Source organism: Dermochelys coriacea, chromosome 8 (assembly GCF_009764565.3).
Source record: "Dermochelys coriacea isolate rDerCor1 chromosome 8, rDerCor1.pri.v4, whole genome shotgun sequence".
Classification (NCBI taxonomy): domain Eukaryota; kingdom Metazoa; phylum Chordata; order Testudines; family Dermochelyidae; genus Dermochelys; species Dermochelys coriacea.
Genome location: NC_050075.1, coordinates 87,987,127 through 88,011,736, shown reverse-complemented (window position 1 = coordinate 88,011,736; position 24,610 = coordinate 87,987,127). Strand labels below are relative to the sequence as shown.

At 37.7% G+C, this 24,610-nt stretch overlaps 1 protein-coding gene across 4 annotated transcripts in view; it reads left to right on the top strand.

Annotated features, from left to right (window-relative positions):
* The window catches only part of LRRC7 (leucine rich repeat containing 7), a 380,755-nt gene that overhangs the window by 126,249 nt on the left and 229,896 nt on the right, over positions 1 to 24,610 (top strand). For all 4 annotated transcript variants that reach the window (XM_043490855.1, XM_043490857.1, XM_043490856.1 and 1 more), the window contains exons 4-5: positions 16,197 to 16,314; positions 24,168 to 24,246. In XM_043490855.1, coding sequence (XP_043346790.1) covers positions 16,197 to 16,314; positions 24,168 to 24,246 — 197 coding nt within the window. The remainder of the gene's footprint in view (positions 1 to 16,196; positions 16,315 to 24,167; positions 24,247 to 24,610) is intronic.

The following is a 24,610-nucleotide window of genomic DNA, read 5'->3' as shown; positions in this document are numbered from 1 at the left end:
GAGGGATGATTGCTGGATCTCCATGTCAGAGCCAACTCCTCTTCTTCAGCAGTTAAGGTTTCACTCTGGTACCAAGTATTAAGAGAGTGCTCATCCCATTCGTTTTTTTAATGTTTGTAATTTAACTCTGTCATTGCATATTTCTCTTTTTAAGATCTCACTCAGTTCCTTCCAAATTTCAACAGCATCAGCGTCTGCATTGTGTTCAAGGCTACAGAAATAGGCTTCAGGGTACTCAGCATGCGTTCAACATTTCTCTTAAGTCCAATGTTGAGAACTTTGCCTGTGTCAGTGCCATCTATTTTTTCATAATTTTGTTCACACACTGTCATCAGATTAGGCCAGTTCTTGATATAGTGCTCAAAACAGTCCACTACTGAGTTCCATCACACGTCTTGTGGGAGAGTTAGCTTTGTTCCTCCCACTTTTTTCAGAGCAGCTGCTGCAAAGTGGTTGTTACGGAAGTAATTTTCAATTTCAACATTAGCCTTTATTTCTGGAACACTGATGTCTTTGGCTAGGAGGTGCATCAAATCAGCACTGCAACAGTATGTTATTAGCTTGGAACTCTCTTCACTTTCTTCTAAATAATTTCTTCTCATCTTAGATACATTTGCAGCATTGTCTGTGACCAAGCTGCCTACTAGATATTTGAAATTTTTTTTCAGTTTGTTGTAGCTTTTACTGCTACTTCCTGTAAGTATTCTCCTGTGTGTGCATTTCCTGATGTCTCAATTGTTTCTGTAAGGAAGACGTTCCCTTCTTCTGTTGTCACACAGGCACATGCAACAGGGTCATTGTGGACATTGCTCCACCCATCAAGACTCAGGTTAATAATTTCACTCTTTAGACCTTTTGCACACTGCTCAATTTCTCTTTCATACACTTTATCCAGCAATTTGCCTGCAACATCTGCTCTGTTGGGTGGACTGTATCCTGGTCTTAGTGCCTGAGCCATGTTAATGAAGTGTGGGTTCTCAATCATACGGAAAGGAGAGTTTGTTGCATAAACAAACCGGGCAATTTTTTCATCAATTACTTCTTTTTGTAATCTGCTAGTTCTTATCACAAATTTATCTATGGTTGCTTCTGGATGATGCAGATTTTTTTTTCTTTTTGCTACAGGTGATAATCTGTGGCTATGTGACATACATGTGACTGAAACACTATCTTTGGCAGATAATTCTGAAACTATAGGTTTCAGAGTAGCAGCTGTGTTAGTCTGTATCCGCAAAAAGAAAAGGAGGACTTGTGGCACCTTAGAGACTAACATCTGGTGAAGTGAGCTGTAGCTCACAAAAGCTGATGCTCAAATAAATTTGTTAGTCTCTAAGGTGCCACAAATCCTCCTTTTCTCTTTTCTGAAACTATAGAAAATTATGGTAATCTTGAAGGTGGATAGTCTTCAGAATCCTGTATGTAGAGGATGGATTCTCCTATACAAAATAAGTCAATTAAGTTATTTAATTATTATTACCATACTGCTCATTTAGTATTACTCATTGCATTCACTGACACTCAGTACTACTTTAAAAGTGAAATTGTAAAAGGAAGATCTGCCTATTTCAGCTATTTATTTTTTATCACAACTGCATCTAAAATGATAGTACCATAGAGTAACAACTGTATTTTTTGCTCAAACATGAGAATTCAAGAATAGTCCAGAGGGAAGTCAGGCAGTCCTTAAGAAAGAAATATGAAATAAAAAAGTTTACCAAGCTGAAGATCCTGTGTGTTCAGACATGTTCCTTTCATCATCTTCAGCGCAGCTTTCTCCCAAGAAGGAACACTTCGCTTAATGTTGTTTCATTTGGGCAACCAGGCCTTGCATTTCTTTGTTGCACTGTTTGCATTTTGCACACATGCTTGTCTTACCCACAGGTAGAGGAACTTCATTAAAATATTCCCAAACTGGGTCTCTTTTATGACCTGTTGTCATTATAGGTTTTCCCTTCTAGTGAGAGAATGGTATGGTATGCTACATTCAGAAAGATCTCAAGACTTCTGGAATTTGCTGCTCAAACAGTTTCACTTTTGTTTCTACTGCCTTTCCCTCCCTTCTCACATTTATCTCCAGACTTCTTCTCCTTGTCCAGATCTATTCCACCCCCAACAATCTTCTATTAATTGATCTTTTTGAAACTTTGCACTTTTAGATAGAGGTAAGGGATCTGTATACACAAATTTTCAGAGGGACAATAGGGTTGAGGTCTGTTATTTCTAACCTCTATATATTTATTTATTTATTTTAAAACATTTTTGCTGTTAACAAGCATGTTATCTCTGGAGGCACAAATCCACAGTTTAAGAACTGCAAAACTAAGCAGCTCTGATGGTATCTTCTAGACTGAGCACTGAGTTCCCTTGGGTAGATAGAAAGATTAACCTAAATAATCTATACAGAAGCCTGTGGAACTCCATAAGATTGGGTCCCTAATCCATGAAGTATTGGAACTCATTTACAAAACTTTTCTTAAACATTACATGAAGATATTGTCTCATACTATAGCATTAGAATTTATAATCCCTATTCCATGATGACATATCTTTGAGCTATAATGTATCTTAATTAAAACTATCTTTTGATAGGTTTTTACCTCAAAAAGCATTTTATGAAAAAAAAATCCAATTCAAGTGAAAAAAATCCAATGTTTTGGATTTTTTAAAAAAAAATTCTTGGATTTTTATCCACTCTGAAAAGGAAATATACCTCCTGACCGCTGTGGCTGGTGGGGGAACCCAGTAGCCCCCAGGTGCTGCAGGCGGCAGGGGCATCGGCCGCTCCCATCCATAGAAGGGTGGCCCCTGGACCTCCGACACACAATCCAGGCCCCTGGAGCTTCTAGCCACGATGCAGCTGCCCCACCTATAGATCCCCATTTGTTCACAGATATTTTTAGTAAAAGTCAGGGACAGGTCACGGTTTCCATGAATTTTTCTTTAATGCCCGTTACCTGTCCGTGACTTTTACTAAAAATATCTGTGACAAAATCTTAGCTTTAGTCATGTTTAATGACAATAAAAATTTTGGAAGGGATATTAAATGTATGTTTCAGGGATTAAGCAAATCTCTAACTATTAGAGATCAGGTGGAGGCCTAGGTGGAGGACAGATTATCCCATATCTGCCTACTACAAGGTTTTTACATCTTCCTCTCAAGCATCTGGTTCTTGTCAGAGGCAGGATACTGGAGTAGATGGACCTTGGATCTGATCCAGTCTGGCAATTCTTATGTGCCCCATCAACAGAATTGTTCATTAAGGCCAAATTATTCAGAACTGTTCAATAACATTGTGCTTCAAGCTTTGGGTGCCCAATTGAGATGCCTTGTATCTGACTGCCACCTAGTTGGGCCACTGGCTATGTGTTACAATTTGGACCCTATTATTTTATCTGCACTTTATGATGGGAAGAACTACCTTGAATCAATGCACTTCATAAGATTATTGTGGAACTGCAGTGAATCAGCACCATAGCAAATACAGTGAGATAGTATAACCTATGGCAGTTATCTTATACATGTTATTAAGGATGGCAAAGTGTGAACAAGCAACAGAGAATTAGAAAATCATCTGCTGGAATCTTGAAGCTGGATCAGTCTCCAGAAGCTGAGAGGAAGTATTAACTTTTAGAAAGCTAATTAATGATTGTCAAGGTCTCTTCCCCACTCTGAACTCTAGGATACAGATGTGGGGACCTGCATGAAAGACCCCCTAAGCTTATTCTTACCAGCTTAGGTTAAAAACTTCCTCAAGGTACAAACTTTGCCTTGTCCTTGAACCCTATGCTGCCACCACCAAGTATGTTAAACAAAGAACAGGGAAAGAGCCCATGTGGAGAAAAACCGGGTTTTTTTATTAGGAAAGAGCCATTTGGAAACGCCTTCCCCCCCAAATATCCCCCCAAGCCCTACACTCCCTTTCCTGGGGAAGGCTTGATAAAAATCCTCACCAATTTGCATAGGTGAACACAGACCCAAACCCTTGGATCTTAAAAACAATGAAAAAGCAATCAGGATCTTAAAAGAAGAATTTTAATTAAAGAAAAAGTAAAAGAATCACCTCTGTAAAATCAGGATGGTAAATACCTTACAGGGTAATCAGATTCAAAACATAGAGAATCCCTCTAGGCAATCCCTTAAATTACAAAAAGACACAAAAACAGGAATATATATTCCATTCAGCACAGCTATTTTACCAGCCATTAAACAAAAGAAAATCTAACGCATTTCTAGCTAGATTGCTTACTAACTTTTTACAGGACTTCTGAAGAGCATTCCTGATCTGTTCCTGGCAAAAGTATCACACAGACAGACAGACCCTTTGTCCCCCCCCCGCCCCCCTCCAGCTTTGAAAGTAACTTGTCTCCCATTCGTCATTGTGGTCAGGTGCCAACGAGGTTATCTTAGCGTCTTAACCCTGTACAAATGAAAGGGTTTTGCCTCTGGACAGGAGGGATTTTATAGTTCTGTATACAGAAAGGGGGTTACCCTTCCTTTTATATTTATGACAATGATAGTGAATGAAAGGCATGGAAGTTCTCAGAATTTTGAGTGATGATTTAGAGTTATGAGGAGAGACCGCATTTAAGAAACTGAAAGAAGAGTTTACAGACAAGCTTTCAAGGCCACATTAGCTTTTTCATCCCACTGAGCAGTCTATTAAACAGTAAGGACAAATATGCAAAAACTCAAGTCAATATCAAGTATAGAGGGGAGCAAGAGAGAGCTGCTAATTGACTATCTGAACTGGAGAGGTTTTGTGCACTCTCAACTGGCCACTAGCAATAGTATTTGCCAACTCATGGATGTTAGGAGAGGTCCCACAAGACTGAAGAAGGGCTAATGTAGTACCTATCTTAAAAAGGAGAAGCTGGGGAACTGTAGACCAGTCAGCCTGCCCTCGATACCGGGGAAGCTACTAGAGCAATGTATAAAACATTCAGTTTGCGAATATCTGGAGGATGAAGACATAATCATTAGCAGCCAGCTTAGACTTACTAAGAACAAATCATGCCAAACCAGCATGATTTCTTTCTTTGACGGGTGACTGGTTTATTGACGGGGGAATGCAGTGGACATAATGTACCTGGACTTTAGCAAGGCTCTTGACACAGCCCCATGTGACATTCTGATAAGTAAGCTGGAAAAATGAACTTGGCAGAACTAAATTAAGTGGATACATAATTGGTTAAACAACTGCAAACAAAGAGTAGCTATTAATGGAATGATGTCAGATTGAAAGGAAGTCTCAGGTGGGGTTCCATGTGGATCTGTTCTGGGTCCAGTGTTATGTAATATCTTTATTAATGATCTGGATGTAGGAATAGGGAGTGCATATTGATCAAATTTGAAGATGACACAAAGCTGGGAGGGAGTGACACAAACACTTAGGAGGATAGAGCTAAAATCCAGAAGTATCTTGATAAATTGGAGAACTGGGCTATAGACAACTAAATGAAATTTAGTAAAGACAAATGTAAGGTGCTATACTTATGGAAGAAAAACCTAATGCACAAATACAGATTGGGGTATAACTGGCTTGGCAGCAGCACTGCTGAAAAGGATCTGAGAGTTGTGGTGGATCACAACTTCAACATGAGTCAACCACGTGATGCTGTTGCAAAAAAGCAAATGCAATTTTAGGTTGCGTTAACAGAGGGATAGCTTGCAAGTCACAGGAGGTGATAGTATCACTCTACTCAGCAGTGGTTAGGCCTCAGCTGGAGTACTGTGTCCAATTTTGGTCACCAATATATAGAAAGGATGTAACAAAACTGGAAAGGCAAGTGACAAAGATGATCCAAGGGATGGAATGCAAGCCATCTGAGCAAAGGCTGAAGGAACTGGGTATGTTTAGTTTGGAACAGAGGAGATTAAGGGGGAACATGATAGCAGATTTTATTAACAAGTAAAAGATAATGGAATAACCTGCTCAAAGCAGAATTTTCTTCTTAACCGTTTTCAGTTAGTGGTGGTTTTATTATATGAAATGTTGGAGCTTATATTTCTTCCTAAAGAAAACAAGCAAACAAGCAGAACCTCCAAGAAAATAATCCTAGTTAATGTATCTATAGATGTTCAATCCTTTCCCCTCAATGATGTTTTGTGGTTATAAAATTGTAAAAATTTTCCTTTTATCAATTTTAAATTTGTTGTATTTGTTTTATTGAACTTCTCCTTGTTCTTGTATCATATTAAAACATTAATAGGACTTCCCAATTTGCCTTCTTTATACGATTCATTATTTTTAATAATTCTGTTATATCCTCTCTTAATAATCACTTCCATAAACTCAGAAGTTCCAGTCTTTACATTCTATCTTCAGATCAAAGTCTTTCCATGCTTCAGATCCATTTTTATCACTCATCTCTGAACCTTTCCTGTTTCTGCCATGTCTATTATAAATTAAGGTCAACAATATTCCAAGTGAGAGTGTACCATTGTTTTATATAATGACATTGTAGTATATTCAGTACTTTCAATTGCATTCCTTATACCAAACACATTGAGCAAAAGTTTTCATTGAGTTTGTCCATTAGTGTGCATAAGGAGTTCAAATTTTTGATTCCAGAGAGAATTAATTTTCATTTTTAACACTGAATTCTGTCTTGTCATTCACTGAGGTTTAAGTGCCTCTGAAGTAATTCAAGGCTTTCTCTAGTCTTGATTAACCCAGATACTTTTGTGTTTTTCTACAGATTTTAAAAAAGATATAAAGAAATCATTTAGCTTCTCTGCAATGTCCTTATCCACCTTAATTGCTTCCTTTACTCCTTGACCATCCAGCAGACTGCACCAATTATTGTGCAGGCTTCTTAACAATTTCTGATAGTCATTTGTTTGGCTTGAATGACCTCTTACACTTGCCCTTCAAGTATACTTTTCTCTGGATTTTTCTGCTTCCCTGTTTTCTTTAAGGTATCCATTCCTTCTGCGATTCTAGTATGTTATGCTCAGGTAGTCTTCATGCTGAATCTCAGGATTTAATTTTCTCACTTTTCATTTTAATGTCCTGGAGTTACTGTTGCAATTGGGACTATATTTTCATGAGTCCTTTCCCTCTTCAGGGAAAGACTGGCAGGACTGGAAAACCCCATGAGTTCACATTTATTATAAGCCATTATAGGAGTAGGATGATCAGTTACAGTCTCTTGACACATCCACATGTTCTGGAATAGTGTTTGTTTCACCAATAGAAGAAGGGTCAGTCTCTGAAACACCTACAGGTTTTGGAATGATGTCTGTGCTACTGAGAGAAGATGTTGCTTCTGATGGATTCGCTTTGAAAAATGATGTCAGCTTTGGAAGATTTTGGAAAATTTGGAAAAAATAATTACACAATGTACACTATTTTTATGTATGTGTATATATATATATAGGAAAGAAAAAATGAATCAAGTACATACAACTCAGAAGAATATATCAATAATAAACCATAAATTTATTGTAATACATGACAGGATCTGATTTCCTCGCATTATTTCGATCTATGTTAATAGGACGCCCCCCTGGTTTAGGTGGGGATAAGTAATAAAAAGAGAACAGAAAATCAGGGGAAGAGTGTGTAGTGGAGTGTAAGGAAGTCTAACAAAGTTCTGATTTTTCCCATGATGACTACTTCAATGCTTTTTTTGAAATATCAAATATCAAATTTTTTAAAAAAAAAATCTCATTTTTTTTGGTGCCCCGTGCTTTGCTGGTGCCCTAAGCATGTGCTTAGTCTGCCTATTGGGTAATCCAGCCCTGCCTGTATGAAATTAATGGGGGCTATAAGTCAGCTTGTCACTGCAGAAGGCAGTTTGCTTTTAGGTTTTGGCTAGGTGACACATTAATTTGTAGTAGATGAAAAATCCTAAAATAGGGTAGCTACTTCAAAAGGATAAGGTGATTCAGTGAAGTCTTTGAACAAATATAGTTGAACAGGCTGACATCCTGTTTATGTACCTAGTGAAATTGAAAGGGACATAACTCTGTATTGTTTCTTCAGTAAAATAGGGATGTAACTTATCCAAATGTGAATTTTTTTCTGCAAGAACATTTTCTTTAGTATATTGCATAGGAAGTAGACAGATTGAGGAGAAATCCTATAACCTGTATAGAAACTGAAAAAAAACATTTAGTTCCTTCTAGTCTGGAAAAATGTAGAACTGAAAAATAATTCATCTTAAATTAATATAAGTGCAGGGGACTAACAATTGGCCACTACCAGTTAATTCTGTGGCCTTTTCTTTTGGGCTTTGTTTGTTCTTTAATACAAAAAAGAAACTGGAGCAATAAAAAATGGTTCTGTTCTTCAATTAAGATTGTGGGGCCCTTAGGCCACCATTAACTTGATGCACTGGACCTCTCCCCAGCTAGGGGTCTGTAGGGCTTTCCTTCCCTCTCACAGCCTTCCGCTGCAGCTACAGGAGAGTGTACTCCAAGACCTCACCTAGTCCTCCCTGCTCTCATGGATCTAGGGCTCGCCTTTATATCCCCTGGCTGGGAATCATCAGTCCCAATCATTGAATGCTGTCCAGCTGAGTCAGATGATTCTCTGTACCTGCTTGTACCAGAACGGGAAGAAAGCCCAACTCCCCTGCTCCCTGTTCACATAGGCCTTTAAAGGAATGGTTGTCAAGGTTCCTTCCCCTCTCGGAACTCTAGGGTACAGATGTGGGGGACCTGCATGAAAACCTCCTAAGCTTACTTTTACCAGCTTAGGTTAAAACTTCCCCAGGGTACAAACTATTTTACCTTTTGCCCTTGGACTTTCGCTGCCACCACCAAATGTCTAACCGGGTTTTTTTTATTAGGAAAGAGCCGTTTGGAAACGTCTTTCCCCCCGAAATCCTCACCAAAACCTTGCACCCCCCTTCCTGGGGAAGGTTTGGTTAAAAAAAAAAAAAAACCTCACCATTTTGCATAGGTGACCACAGACCCAAACCCTTGGATCTTAAGAACAATGAAAAAGCATTCAGTTTTCTTAAAAGAAGAATTTTAATAGAAGAGAAGGTAAAAAGAATCACCTCTGTAAAATCAGGATGGTAAATACCTTACAGGGTAATTAGATTCAAAACATAGAGAATCCCTCTACGCAAAACCTAAAGTTACAAAAAGACACAAAAACAGGAATATTCATTCTATTCAGCATAGCTTACTTTCTCAGCCATTTAAAGAAATCATAATCTAACGCATATCTAGCTAGATTACTTACTAAATTCTAAGACTCCATTCCTGTTCTGTCCCTGGCAAAACCATCACCCAGGCAGACACAGACCCTTTGTTTCTCCCTCCCTCCAGCTTTGAAAGTATCTTGTCTCCTCATTGGTCATTGTGGTCAGGTGCCAGCGAGATTATCCTAGCTTCTTAACCCTTTACAGGTGAAAGGATTTTTTCCTCTGGCCAGGAGGGATTTTAAAGGTGTTTACCCTTCCCTTTATATTTATGACAGAAGCCCAACTCCCCTGCTCCCTGTTCACATAGGCCTTTAAAGGAGCAGACTGTCCTGTTACAAGATGAAATGTATGTGATAAATTGGAGATACTTTTCATTTCAAAGGCTATGTCCTATTCATTTAAAAAAAGTACACAGTGGATCAATGGTGCTAAAAATTGCACTGAAATTGAATATTCAAAGTAGACTTGATCATCCCATGAAAATATGCAATTCTATCTCTGTCTAATAAGGCGAGAAGGGCCCTGGTGAAGTACAGCTCACATACATAAGTGTGTAGGCATTATAAATTACCTGCAAAGTTCCTCTGCATTGAATTTTCCAACTGGGTTATAATTATTTTAGCAGGGAGCGATAGTTTGTAAATCTGCCCAACAATGAGCTCTGTTTGCGCTTCTGAAAAAAAAAAAAAAGTAATATTGCTGTCATCCTGACATTTAAAGTTCCCACCGCATTCCATAACCAATCTCTTTTATGGAACTTCATGATGAGACGTAGAGGCTAAAGAACATATGGTTACCTTACTAGATAGCTGCAATGAGAGCCCAAGAGCTGGTGCATAAAACCAAGAAGTGAGAATTATAGAATAATCCACTTAACCTAAATCACAGCACATTAGCATCACTTGGTTTCCTGCCTAAAAGGATAAAACAAACTGCAAATATGTTAAGGGCTGTTAGAGAGAAGAAGTGATCAATTACTCCAATCCACTGACGGTATGCAAGAAGTAATTGGCTTAATCTGCAGCAGGGAGATTATTTAGATATTAGGAAAAACTTTCTAACTGTAAAGACAGATAAACAATGAAATAAGCTTCTAATGAAGGTTGTGGAATCCCAGTCCTTTTTAAGAATAGGTTAGACAAATAACTATCAGGGATGGTCTAGGTATATTTGGTCCTGCTTCACTGCATGGGGCTGAACTAGATGACCTCCCAGTGACCTGTCTAGCCCTACATATATTTGAGTCTATGATTCTATAAAGACATATTGTCTGATAATTAAGTTTGAGTTCTAATGGCACGATTATAAAAGTCTAAAAGTTTAATAAGGTTTTAAAAGGTGTTTTAAGTAATTTTTGCCTGTTCAAATGTATTCCCTCGGCCTAGCTGCATACTTGCAGTTCTTTCCTGAGAGTGTTGCATTATAGAATTATTCCAGAGAAATAATTTTCTTATGGAAATATTTCACTAGGCTTCTTATTCACCAGTTCAAATACGATCACAGTTCAGGGCTCTCAAACTTTCGCAGCTGGATCTCTTTTCTAATTTTTGTAATGATAGTTCACCCTCTGTCAAATGAGTCTGTATAAATATAACTGAGAAGATAACAATTTGTGTATTTTATAATATTACTAATATCAGGAGAAAGACAGAAGGGGGAAAATAGGGGTGACATCATGGTAGAGGTCTACTATCTTTACAAAAATACAAAAGACAAGACCTGATAGTAATGGGGGACTGTAATTACCTAGACATCTGGGTAATATGCAAAATACAAAAATTCCAATAAGTTCCTGTAATGCATTAGGAACAATTTTTGTTTCAGAAAATTGAATGGAGGGCAGCCGTTTTAGACTTGATCCTGACCAACTGGGAAGAATTGGTTGTGAATCTGAAGTTGGAAGGCAATTTGGGTGAAAGTGATCATGAAATGAAAGATTTCATGGTTCTAAGAAAAGAAAGGAGTGAGAAAACCAGAATAAGGACAATTGTGTTTAAAAAAAAAAACAGACTAAGAAAGTCAGAGAATTGGTAGGTGAGGTCCCTGGGAAGAAAATCTAAGGCAAAAAGGAGTTCAGCAAAGCTGGCAGTTTCTCAATGAGACAATATTAAAGGCACAATGGCAAACAAAATCAGGGTAAAGAAAACTTAAGAAGACTAGTAAGAGGTCAATATGGTAACATTGGGAGCTTTTTAATTACCTGAAAATCAAAAAGGAATCCTACAAAAAGTAGAACCATACAAATTGTTGAATAGGAGTACAAAAGTATAGCACCATCATGTAGGGAAAAAATTAGAAACATCTAGGAAGAAACATAAAAGGACACAGGAAGAGATTCTTTTAATATCTCAGGAAAGATTATGGAAGTGCAGGTCCATGCTTAGTGGAGAAGGAGTGCTAATAACAATACTGTGAAGGTGTTTAATGCCTAATGTTTCAGTCGTCACTAAAATGGTAAATTGGGACTTAACACAATTAATATTAATAACAAGGTAGAAGGAACACAAGCCAAAACATGGAAGAAATAGGTTAAAGAACATTTAGGTAAGTTATATGTATTCAAGTTGGTAGGGCCTGGTGAAATTCATCATAGGGTATTTGAGGAACTAGCAGAAGCAATCTCAGGATCATTAGCAGTTATCTTTTGACAACATATGGGGGACAAGTGAGGTCCCAGAGGATGGAAGGAGGGGAAACATAGTACCTATCTTTAAAAAGAGGACCAAAGAGGACCTGGAGAATTATAGACCAGTCAGCTTAACTTTGATATGTGGAAAGATACTGGAACAAATTATTACACAACCAATTTGTAAGCACCTAGAAGATAATAGGGTTCTATTCTTAGGAATAGCCAGCATGGATTTGTAAGAACAAATCACGCCAAACCAACTTTATGTCTTTCCTCGACAGAATTACTGGCCTAGTGGATAGGAAGGAAGCAGTGGATGTGAAGTGTCTTCATTTTAGTAAGGCTTTTGACACAGTCCCACATGACATTCTCATTAATTAAGTAAGGAAATGTGGTCTAGATGAAATTACTAAAAAGTGAGTGCACAACTACGTGAAAGACCATACTCAAAGCATAGTTATCTTAGCACAAATACAAAATGGGGAATAACTGGCTAGGTGGTAGCGCTACTGAAAAGGATCTGAGGGTTTTAGTGGATCTCAAATTGAATATAAGTCGTCAGTGCAATGCAGTTGTGATAAAGGCTAATATTATTCTGGAGTGTATCAAGAGGAGTGTTGTATGCAAGACATAAGAGGTAATTGACCCGCTCTACTTGGCACTGATGAGGCCTCAGCTGGAGTATTGTGTTCAGTTCTGGGTGCCACACTTTAGGAAAGAGGTAGACAGATTGGAGAGAGTCCAGAAGGGAGTGACAAAAGGTAATAAAAGGCTTAGAAAACCCTGATCTATGAGGAAAGGTTAAAAAAAACTTGGCATGTTTAGTCTTCAGAAGACTTTGGGGAGACCTGATGGTCTTCATTATGTGAAGAGGTGTTATAAAGAGGACAGTGATCAATTGTTCTCCATGTCCACTGAAGTTAGGACAAGAAGTAATGGGATTAATCTGTAGTGAGGAAGATTAGGTTAGATATTAGGAAAAGCTTTCTAACTAAAAAGGTAGTAAGAAATAGGGAGGTTACGGAATCCTCATCATTGGAGGTTTTTAAGAACAGCTTAGACAAACACCTGTCAGAGAGGTCTAGATTTATTTGGTCCTGCCTCAGTGCAAAGGGCAGAACTTGATGACTTCTCAATGAGTTTCCTTCCAGCCCTACATTTCTGTGATTTAGTGAAAATACCATAGCCTACTGTTGTATTAGTATCAGAGGGGTAGCCGAGTTAGTCTGGATCTGTAAAAGCGGTAAAGAGTCCTGTTGCACCTTATAGACTAACAGAAATATTGCAGCATAAGCTTTTGTGGGTGAATACCCACTTCGTCGGATGCATGTATTAGTGTTGAAGTAATGAAGACCTCTAGTGGCTAGAAATTGTAGCTACAGTCCATATGGTATCTATATTTTTGTGACTCCATAGTCCTCTCTAGAAGTGCTGCAGTTCTTAAAAACAGAGAATGCAGTGGTGCTGATTGTTATCTGCATTCTAAAGGAGTGTGTTTTTGTACATAGTGTATTAAGAAATACACTGTTCTCCTGAGAGCAGTTTCCTTTTTGTACCAGTGGCTAGACAGCAGAATTGCACAAATAGGTTTGGGAGCAGGGGTAAACAGTATGTGTCCTAGACCCCAGCTCTGCAATAGTTTTTTTTAGAATTGTAAGTTTTCTTAATTTTGTAATGAAAATGTCCCTCTACATGGGTATGATATAGGACTGTCGATTAATCGCAGTTACCTCAAGCGACTAACTCGAAAAAATTACAGGTTTCAGAGTAGCAGCCGTGTTAATCTGTATTCGCAAAAAGGAAAGGAGTACTTGAGACTAACAAATTTATTTGAGCATAAACTTTCATGAGCTATAAGTCGTCAGTGCATTGCAGTTGTGATAAAGGCTAATATTATTCTGGAGTGTATCAAGAGGAGTGTTGTATGCAAGACATAAGAGGTAATTGACCCGCTCTACTTGGCACTGATGAGGCCTCAGCTGGAGTATTGTGTTCAGTTCTGGGATAGCTCACTTCATCGGATGCATTCAGTGGAAAATACAGTGGGGAAATTTATATACACAGAGAACATGAAACAATGGGTGTTACCATACACACTGTAAGGAGAGTGATCACTTAAGATGAGCTATTACCACCAGGAGAGCGGGGCGGGGGTGGGAGAGGAGGAAGAAAACCTTTTGTAGTGATAATCAAGGTGGGCCATTTCCAGCAGTTGACAAGAACGTCTGAGGAATGGTGGGGAAAGGAAATAACATGGGGAAGTAGTTTTACTTTGTGTAATGACTCATCCACTCCTCTATTCAAGCCTAAATTAAATGTATCCAGTTTGCAAATTAATTCCAATTCAGCAATCTCTCACTGGAGTCTGTTTTTGAAGTTTTTTTGTTGAAGAATAGCCACTCTTAGGTCTGTAATCCAGTGACCAGAGAGATTGAAGTGTTCTCCAACTGGTTTTTGAATGTTCGCAAAAAAGAAAAGGAGTACTTGTGGCACCTTAGAGATTAACAAATTTATTTGAGCATAAGTTTTCGTAAGCTACAACTCTTCAATCTCTCTGGTCACTCGATTACAGACCTAAGAGTGGCTATTCTTCAACAAAAAAAACTTCAAAAACAGACTCCAACAAGAGACTGCTGAATTGGAATTAATTTGCAAACTGGATACAATTAACTTAGGCTTGAATAGAGACTGGGAGTGGATGGGTCATTACACAAAGTAAAACTATTTCCCCATGTTATTTCCCCCACCACCCCCCACTGTTCCTCAGACGTTCTTGTCAACAGCTGGAAATGGCCCACCTTGATTATCACTACAAAAGGTTTTCTTCCTCCTCTTCCTCCGCTGCCCCCGCTCCCTTGCTAGTAATAGCTCATCTTAAGTGATCACTCTCCTTACAGTGTGTATGGTAACACCCACTGTTTCATGTTCTCTGAGTATATAAATCTTCCCACTGCATTTTCCACTGAATGCATCCAATGAAGTGAGCTGTGGCTCACGAAAGCTTATGCTCAAATAAATTTGTTAGTCTCTAAGGTGCCATAAGTACTCCTTTTCTTTTTTCAAAAAAATTAATCATGATTAATCGCACTGTTAAACAATAGAATACCAATTGAAATGTATTAAATATTTTGGATGTTTTTCTACTTTTTCAAATATTTCTATTACAACACAGAATATAAAGTATACAGTGCTCACTTTATATTATTTTTATTACAAATTTTTGAACTGAAAAATGATAAAAGAAATAGTATTTTTCTATTCACCTCATACAAGTACTGTAGTGCAAGCTCTATCATGAAAGTGTAGATTTTTACAAATGTAGATTTTTTTTTTGTGACATAACTGCACTCAAAAACAAAATAATGTAAAACTTTAGCACCTACAAGTCCATTCAGTCCAGGTGGAGTACAAGTACTTCTTCCCCATCTTAAAGGTGCAGCTTGCTTACTCCTCATAAAAAAGCTCTATGCTTGCCCCTTACAATGGACTGTGTCTAAATGACACATTGTAGCCCTAGAGACATCTCTTCCTCAGAACGGTATTGTCTCCATTATTTTACTATTTATTTTGGTTTGAAGTTGCTCTAGTTTGATAACAACTGCTATGATATGGAAGAAGCATCCGTATAAATGCTTACCATATGATATATGGATTAGAGCTGGTCAGAAAATTAAATTTTGTTCCATGGGAAATTCCAGCACTTGGAAAAAATTGTTTTGAATTGAACAAAAAACAGAACTTTCAAAATTTCCTATGGAGTGAAAATTATGAAAAATATAATATATTAAAATGAATATTTTAATATAATATAAAGTTGAAGCAAATTGAATTGAAATATAAGTTGTAATGAAACATTTTACCTTATTGGCAATTCTGAAATACACTGAGAAAATTTAAATGAATATTTCATCTTTTTCCCGTCAAAAATTTCATCATAATTGACACATTCACATGAAACATTTTAATTTTGAAAAATTTGCATTTTCTAATGGAAAAAAGTTCTGCTGAAATATTTTCAAATAGCTCTATGATCGATATAAAATTATAGGACTACAAGGGATCTCCTAGTTCATCAAGACCAGTCCCCTGCTATCATGAGCAACCCCACCATATAATCACATTCATAAACTTATAAAGGTCCATATTAAAACTATATTTCATTAGGAATTATTTGTAAGCAGCACATTTATCTCTGGGTAATCTTCCTTGTTTAAAGTGTAATGTAATATGTAAGTATGTCTTCCCAAACAGTTTTAATATAGGTTGATTGGTTATTTTTAGCCTATTATTTTGCTGTCCTCAAAGTATTTTTATGATACAATTATTATTGCATCTGTGTGTAAATAACAATGCTAAACTGAATTTTACTAAAACATGTTAATTGCATTTGTTCTTTTTCATGTTGTAGCAATTGTTCAACTGTCAAGCTCTGCGTAAACTGAGTATACCAGACAACGACCTTTCAAGCCTGCCAACCACTATTGCTAGTTTAGTTAATCTCAAGGAACTTGACATCAGTAAAAATGGTAAGAACACAACAGTAAAATAATTTGAAATTTTGTGGTGAAATTTTTGAACATTTTGCATAACATTGCTGTAATAAGATTTTAATGTTAAATGAATGAAAAAATTACTCTTCTAGAAAACTCTAAAACAAATGAACTAAATTTTGCTTTCTGTTTACATCCAAAGTCGTTCCACTCCTTTTAGTGGGCTCTCTGACAATTCACTGTGGTCAGTAAACATTTCATCCCCATCCTGCAATATACATCTGTGTGCAATGCCTGCCAGAATTTGTCCTTGATAGCGTAAAATAGCTATAGAACCTGAAATTCATTTTATGTTTTATAAGGATTAATATGTTCCCAATGCACAATATACAGTAGCAGATAAAGTGAGATTTAAAAATAAATAAAATCACATGACAAATAGTTTAACCATTTAGCAAGTCAACAATGAATCTGAATGTTGGAATTAAAACAATTTTAGTGATATTCCAGTTTCAGCATGAATTATGGTGTGATTAAGAGACAGATGACAGTACCCTAGCATGGATTTGTTTTATGTTCAGTTTTTCACTGTAACAATATTAGCTAATTGGATATTCTCTTATAGCAGATTTTCATTATTGGTGTAGGTGAAGATCCCAAAAACAAAATGCAGACAACTATTTTTTTGGCACTGTACACTTGAATAATTTTATTCTGGTCAAAACTGTTTTTTAAAATATATTTTTGATTCCTACTCCTGCTTTCTTGTGAATCTTACAGTGACTTGAGTAGATATTCATCGTGCTAATGTCCACATATACGTTTCTTCATCCTGTTTGCATTTTAGAGGCAGAACTAGACTTGTCAGTCGCTAACAGCAGGGGGATACTCTGTCCCATTAAGTTCCCTCCATTTTATTCTGTCTCCAAAGTGGCCCATGGCTCAGCCAGACCTCCCTGCTGTACAGCTTTTCAGAGGAAAATTCCAAACTTTTTAAAAATTTTTGACTAACAATTTGGTTCATAAATTTCTGTCCAACTCCCAGCCACGTCCCAGGGCTGCATTCGCCTTTGGGGGAGATTGTCCCCTTGGCTCCACTTCCCCTTCCAAGGTGTTTGCAGTGGCTGTTGCCCCTGCAGACTTCAGGGGGCCTGTGTTCACTATGAAAAAAGCCTATTCTTAACTTAGGTAACTTGATGTAAAATCCTAGTGAAGACAAGGTAGGGTATAGTTTTTGCACAAGCTAGCAGGACATGCTATTTTGAGTTAAGAATACAACTTTTTTTATAGTGAAGATAAAGCTAGGGAGAGAGCTAGGCTGAGAAAATCCAGAAGTAAATGGAAGGGCCTGAGTGTCCTACTTATCCTCTTATCAAGTGTCTCCAGTGGAGCTTGGCCAGCTCTGTGAGTAGAGTTTCCCTTGAAGTCCAAGCCTGACAGGGTTGCATTGATGCCACCCTCCTACAGGCCAGGAGCCAGGCAAGACTGGAAAAAAGGTGGCTCCAGGGGCAAGCAGCCACCTGTCCCCCATCTCCATGAGGGGTATGAAACCAGAAGGGCAGTGCATTGAATAGAAGATTGAACCTGAATCTCTCTAGCCTGCACAAGCAGCCATGCCTCTGACTACAGAGCTCAGTCTTTGTCTCCCAGTCTTCTTCCCCATGGGTCATGGATGGAGGGGCACTGGATACACCATGGGCATTGCCAACACCAGAGAGTGCGAAAAGGGATAATAGGCCCCAAGGCTGAGACCTCCAAAGGAAACACAGATCTATCTAGCCCATATGGATTACATGCAAGAGAGAGGGTATAGCTTCTGGAAAACCTGTCCCTGAGTCCCAGGCCAATTTCTTCATTGAGAGACTCAGAGAGAGCCCATGCAGGGGAGGGTAGACAAATCCCACCTCTTTGACAACAGGGAAATTGCTTGCTGCTTGGAGATTTCTTTGAAAATATTTCAGTTTCCTTCTGAAGCAAGATTATGGGGATAAACTACTGATAGTGAAATGAATGAATAAAATCAACACCTGGGTTCCCTGCTCATTTCCATGGAGTACAGCAGGACAGATAACCCTCAGTGTCCACTTTCCTTGCTCGAAGAGTAAGGGTTGACATAATTACAGTTTAAAAGTACCTACAGGGGGAACAGAAATTTGGTAATAGAAAGTTCTTCAATCTGTCAGACAAAGGTAAAGGAAGAGTCAGTGGCTGGAAGTTGAAGCTAGACAAACTCAAATTTGAAATAAGGCACACATTTTTAACAGTGAGGGTAATTAACCATTGGAACAATTTAACACAGTTTGTGGTGGATTCTCCATCACTGGTCTTAAGGTGCTTTTGAAAATTTTCCCCGAGGACAAGGTTAGAGTTGTAAACAAAGAGGCCAGAGAAGACAGGAAGTACAAGTAGGAAAAGACAAAGTTCAAAAATGAATGAAAGGCAGAAATAGTTAGTAGAAAATAAATCTTATTTTTAATTCTGGGGGAAGATAAATACCCAAATATTAGTAAAGTTATTCTAACACACTATATTAGGTATGGACATTTTGCTTTTTCATCCCCAAAATAAAGATTATACTTAAAATTGAAATGGAAAAAAGGTTAGACTTTACTTAAAAAATTGAATGTGGCTGGGAAATGGCACAAAGCTACTAGTTTCCATTAACAGCATAGGACTGTAATCTCCTAGTCCTTGGGTGACATGCTCAGGTGTAATATTTCTTGTGTCCGCACTCTATAGCTGATTTTGCATTTGAGTTTGTCACCTCGTGGGTTATTTCACTCCGTTCGCAGAGTAAACAGCCAGATGCTGTTTCCATGTCATGTCTAATAAAAAAAAATTAACATCAAGTATCTTCAACTGAGGACTCACATTACTTAGAATACAGAGAGTTGTCATACTGATACAGACAGAAAAAGTACTTAAAATATTCTAACATTTTAACCAGTCAGGGAGGAGGGTCAGTGAATAGAAAATATCAGCAGTTCTCACTGCTAGTAATGTTGTTGAGCATTTCTACTTGCACCAGTAGCCATAACTGAAAGTCTGCTAACCCTGCCATGGTTATGATTTTTTGAGCTATGTCCTACTATTTATCGAAAAATTAAATTCCTGCTGGCTTCAGTGGCAGTTCTGCACAGGGAACAATGGCAAGATGTGACGCTGCAAATGTTTTTCACAGTCCCGGCACTTTAGGAACACAGTAAGCTATACATAGACTCTTTAGGTAAGATTTTTAGTCAACTGGGTTTTCAGACATTAGTTTCTGTATTTGTACCCACATTATAACATATGCAGAGTTCTTGTCATCTGTGGAGCTAAGTAGCAAATTATACTCATGAATCATTTACTTAGATGTCCATGTAATCTAAATTTCTTTGCAGCTCTTTGTACTCATAAAATTGTGGGCAAAGAAAAAGGCTTGGCTCAGACTGGTTGAAAATTTGGCATTTTACATTCTTTATTCAGAAACATACTGAAAGTGAAAGGAGACAGCATTCATGTTGGCTCTCCAGTGATTTAAAAATAGAGAAAACTAACAATTATATTACAAAATCTGGACTTATGATATCACCTTTTCAGACCCCAGAACACAATATATATCAAACACATTTCCTAGAATCCATAAATTGGTCGTGCAATTAAGTAAGTATGTTGTCATTTTTTTTGGTTTTTGAACTATCTGTGATTTATTTTTCTTGCTTAATTACCAAGTTGAAATTGTATTTATTCCAGTCATGCTCTCCTGGAGAGAAGCAAGTAGTTAATGTAAGCATTTGTAATAAATTCTCAGAAAGGTAAATAGTTTTTGAGAAGAGGTAAAGAATTAAGTTCCACTCTCATTTAGTCTTTTTGTTGTTTTTAAAACAAAATGGATAGAACTCAATTGAATAAATCAGTCAGACTTTGATATGCACACTGACACATACATTTGTAATTATTAGCTGTTTCTTTTTTGATATCCATGCTTGATTCTTATACTTACATAGACCATTGGGAGACATTTCTTTCTCTCGGTTTCTCTCACAATATATGTTTATATCAGCTTAGTTAGGGGGAAGTTATTTCATGGAATAGGAGTGAAATTAACAGATTAAGGAAATGTCCATGGGATCCCTGGAGTACAATCTGCAGCTGAGGTACTACTGTGCCCTCTTAATTCTCCAGCCTGGGCTATCTTTCACAATGATTTGCTGGTGACAAGCGCCCCACCCAGCCAAGTTGTGTGAATGCTCCCTGAGCCACTCACAAATCACACAGAAAAAGGCACCAGCAAATCTCCCAAGCCCCCAGCCTTGCAACCCTGGAATATACCATCTTGCCCTCCTCAGAAACCTGACCAGTGTAAGTTTATTACTAACTCCACTCCTCCCTCCATGTGGAGAAGACACCTGCTAGCCTTTGTAAACTGAGCTGATATTTCCCAAGCACTTCAACCAAATACACTGTTTTAGGTAAATATAAAACAGATGTATTAATTAGAGAAAGGTAGATTTTAAATTAATATAAGTGGCAGATGCAAAAGGTTAGAGATATTTACCTTTTATTTTCTTTGGTAAGTGCTCGGGTTAAATCTTAAATCATATTAGACTAGGCAGTATTTGAATCAAGCAGTTTTTCTCACCCCACTAGGTGTTGCAGGTAGGTTACAGGTCTTAATACACAGGCTTCCCCTTTAAGCCTGGGACCAATCTCCTCAGTTCAAGTCTTTGTCTTTCAAGCATTCTTGTTGCTTCCAACTTAAGTGAGGGAGGAGAAAGATAAAAGCATGATACCACTGTCACCTATTTTATATCTTCAGTCCATGTGCCTAGAAAACACTAGCCCCCAGTCACGTCTTGGTGGGCTTTGCTGAGTCACATAGTTGAGCAATCCCCCATTGTGTGATGTTTGTGCAGCTCTCTTACAGCATTGAAGATCCCTTGTTTAAAACTCCCCTGCTGATTAATGGTTGTTTAACCATTGTTCAACCCTACCTGGAGAGGATCATCTTCTTTGTTGTCACTGGAGAACTGGCAGTGTATGACTCTCAAACTTTCAACATATTTCAGTAATAACTATACAGCGAAATCTCATGTCTTCATACACACTAACAGTATACATATTTTGACCTAACAATGGTTTCAGCAGATCAAGGCCTTTCCTACAGTATCTTAATGGCATGCTTTTTATGAAATATACCATAATTATATGATGGGGTGAATATGGGGGTTCCAGGGTGCTGCTTTAAGTGCCACAGTAATTTTTTTGCTGTTGTATACCCTTGGATCTTTTTTGTAGGGCTGGAAGCTGTACTTCAGTGAGGCTTGATGAGTGCTTAGACTTTAAGCCTATATATTGAGATCCACTTACATTTTGTGTGTACCATGGCTTCCTTGCTGTTCAATATAGAAGTGATGTCCTAGCCATTTCTTTGCTGGACATAACATAGGTCTTGAATAGCAATTGCAATTACCATTGACTGAAGAATTCTTATCTGAAATTCTAAGGTAAAAGGATTTTTCTAATGTATTCATGATCAAGAACTGCAATATATAAAATTTTGCCAGTTCTGATATTTTAATCATAACCGTCACAGTTATAAAATATAGAGAAAATACTTATCATAACCCTACATTGGTGATACTCAGCATTGGATCCAGTGGGAGTTTTGCAGATGATGGTACCTAAGTTGGCTACGGTCCTGTGGACATACCAGAAGAATTTGCCCAAATACTGCAGTTGATTTGGGGGAATATAACCTTTAGAACCTGTTGGTTAGCCACCTCATATACAACTGAAAGATCACTAATAATGAAAAAAATACAAAAACCTATCATGTCTGAATGCTGACCTGAATTTATAACGGTACTCTACATTAATAATGAAAACTTCTTGGTGAAGATAGAATCATAGAAATGTAGGACTGGAAGGGACTTCAAGACATATAGTCCAATACCTGTACTGAGGCAGGACACAGTATTATCATTCTAGACTGTCTCTGACTAATGTTTGTTTAACTTGTTCTTAACCTCCACAGCCTCCCAAGGTAATTTGTTCCAGTGCTTAACTACCCTTACAGATAGGAAGTTTTTTTTCTAATGTCTAACCGAAATCTCCCTTGCTGCAATTTAAGCCCATTACTTCTTGTCCTGTCCTCAGTGGTTAAGGAAAACCACTCCCCTTTATAACAACTTTTTATGTACTTGAAGATTATTATCAGGTCCCCCTCAGTCTTCTCTTCTCCAGACTAAAGAAACCCAATTTTTTCAATCTTTCCTCATAGGTCAAGATTTCTAGACCTTTTATCATCTTTGTTGCTCTCCTTTGGGCTTTCTCCAGTTTGTCCACATCTTTCCTGAAGCGTCCAGAATTGGAGGACACAGTACTCCTGTTGAGGCCTTTTAAGTGTTGAGTAGAGTGGAACAATTACTTCTCATTAATTGATTTCCGCACTTTTGCTAATACATCCCAGAATGATGTTCACTTTTTTTTGCAACAGTATTACATTGTTAGCTCATATTTAGTTTGTGATCCACTGTAACCCCAGATCCCTTTCTGCAGTACTCCTTCCTTGGCAGTCATTTCCTAGTTTGTAGTTGTGCAGTTGATTTATTAAATTTTATCCTATTTATTTCAGACCATTTCTCAAGTTTTTCAAAATCATTTTGAGTTGTAGTCCTATCCTCCAAAGTGCTTGCCACTCCTCTCAATTTGGTATCGTCTGCAAACTTTATAAGTATACTCTCTATGCCATTATCCAAATCATTTATGAAGATATTGAATAGAACTGGACCCAGGACGGATCCCTCTGGGACCTCACTTGATATGCCCTAGGGGGGGAGGGATAGCTCAGTTGTTTGGGCATTGGCCTGCTAAACCAGGGTTGTGAGTTCAATCCTATTTAGAGATCTGGGGCAAAAATTGGGGACTGGTCCTGCTTTGAGCAGGGGGTTAGACTAGATGACCTCCTGAGGTACCTTCCAACCCTGATATTCTATGATTCCAGCTTGATTGTGAACCATTGATAACTACTCTCTGAGAATGACAGGTTTCAGAGTATCAGAGTAGCAGCCGTGTTAGTCTGTATTCGCAAAAAGAAAAGGAGTACTTGTGGCACCTTAGAGACTAACAAATTAAATTTGTTAGTCTCTAAGGTGCCACAAGTACTCCTTTTCTTTCTCTCAGTATGGTTTTCCAGCCAGTTATGCACCCACCTTATAGTAGGTTCATCTAGACCAGTAGTTTCAAAATTTTTCATTTGTGGACCCCTAAAACATTTCAAATGGAGTACCAGACCCCTTTGGAAATCCTAGGTATAGTCTACCGATCCTCAGAGGTCCATGAACCACAGATTGAAAACCACTGATCTAGACTATATTTCTCGAGTTTGTTTATAAGAAGGTCATGTGAGACAGTATCAAAAACCTTACTAAAGTTGAGATATATCACTTCTACTGCTTCCCGCTATCCACAACATTTGTTATACTGTCAAAGAAGGATATTAGGTTGGTTTGACATGATCTGTTCTTGACACATTTGTGTTGACTGTTACTACCTTATTTTCTTCTAGGTGCTGACAAACTGTTTGGTTATTTGCTCCATTATATTTCAGTACCAACGTTAAGTTGACTGGCCTTTAATTCCGTGGGTTGTCCTTATTCCCCTTTTTATAAATAGGTACTATATTTGCCCTTTTCCAGTCCTCTGGTATCTCTCCCGTCCTCAAAGATAATCAGTAATGTGCCCAGAGATCTCTTCAGCCAGTTCCTTAAGTATTCTAGGATGTATCTCATCAGGCTCTGTTGATTTAGATATCTAACTTGACTAAATTAGATATTGACTAAGCAAGTTTAGCAGTTTTTCATAGAACATCCTTATAATACCTTTCAAACTTTTTTTCTTTCTAGGGATTCAAGATTTTCCAGAAACTATAAAGTGTTGTAAGTGTTTAACAATTATTGAAGCCAGTGTCAATCCAATTTCTAAGTGAGTATCAATAATTAGAGTTATGTTTATATTTATCACTGCAGATATTTTATAGATATGGAAGTGAAAAGTAAAGGTGCACTGCAAAACTTATGTACAAAGTTAATTTAATTATTTTTTTAATTAAGATCCCAAATTAAGGATGAATTTCACCCAAGTTGATGCATCTGTGCACAGCTCTCTACACCACTCAAGACCTGCAGTGCCTCTGCAGACAAAGAAAGAAACATTGGCAGAGTAATCATGTACTAGACTTTTTCCTCTCAAGGGTCTAACCTAATACTCTAAAGGCTTTTTGTACAATGAGGATGCAAATCTACTTAGTGTATTATGTTTTCAAGTAGTAATATGCCATGCTGCACTC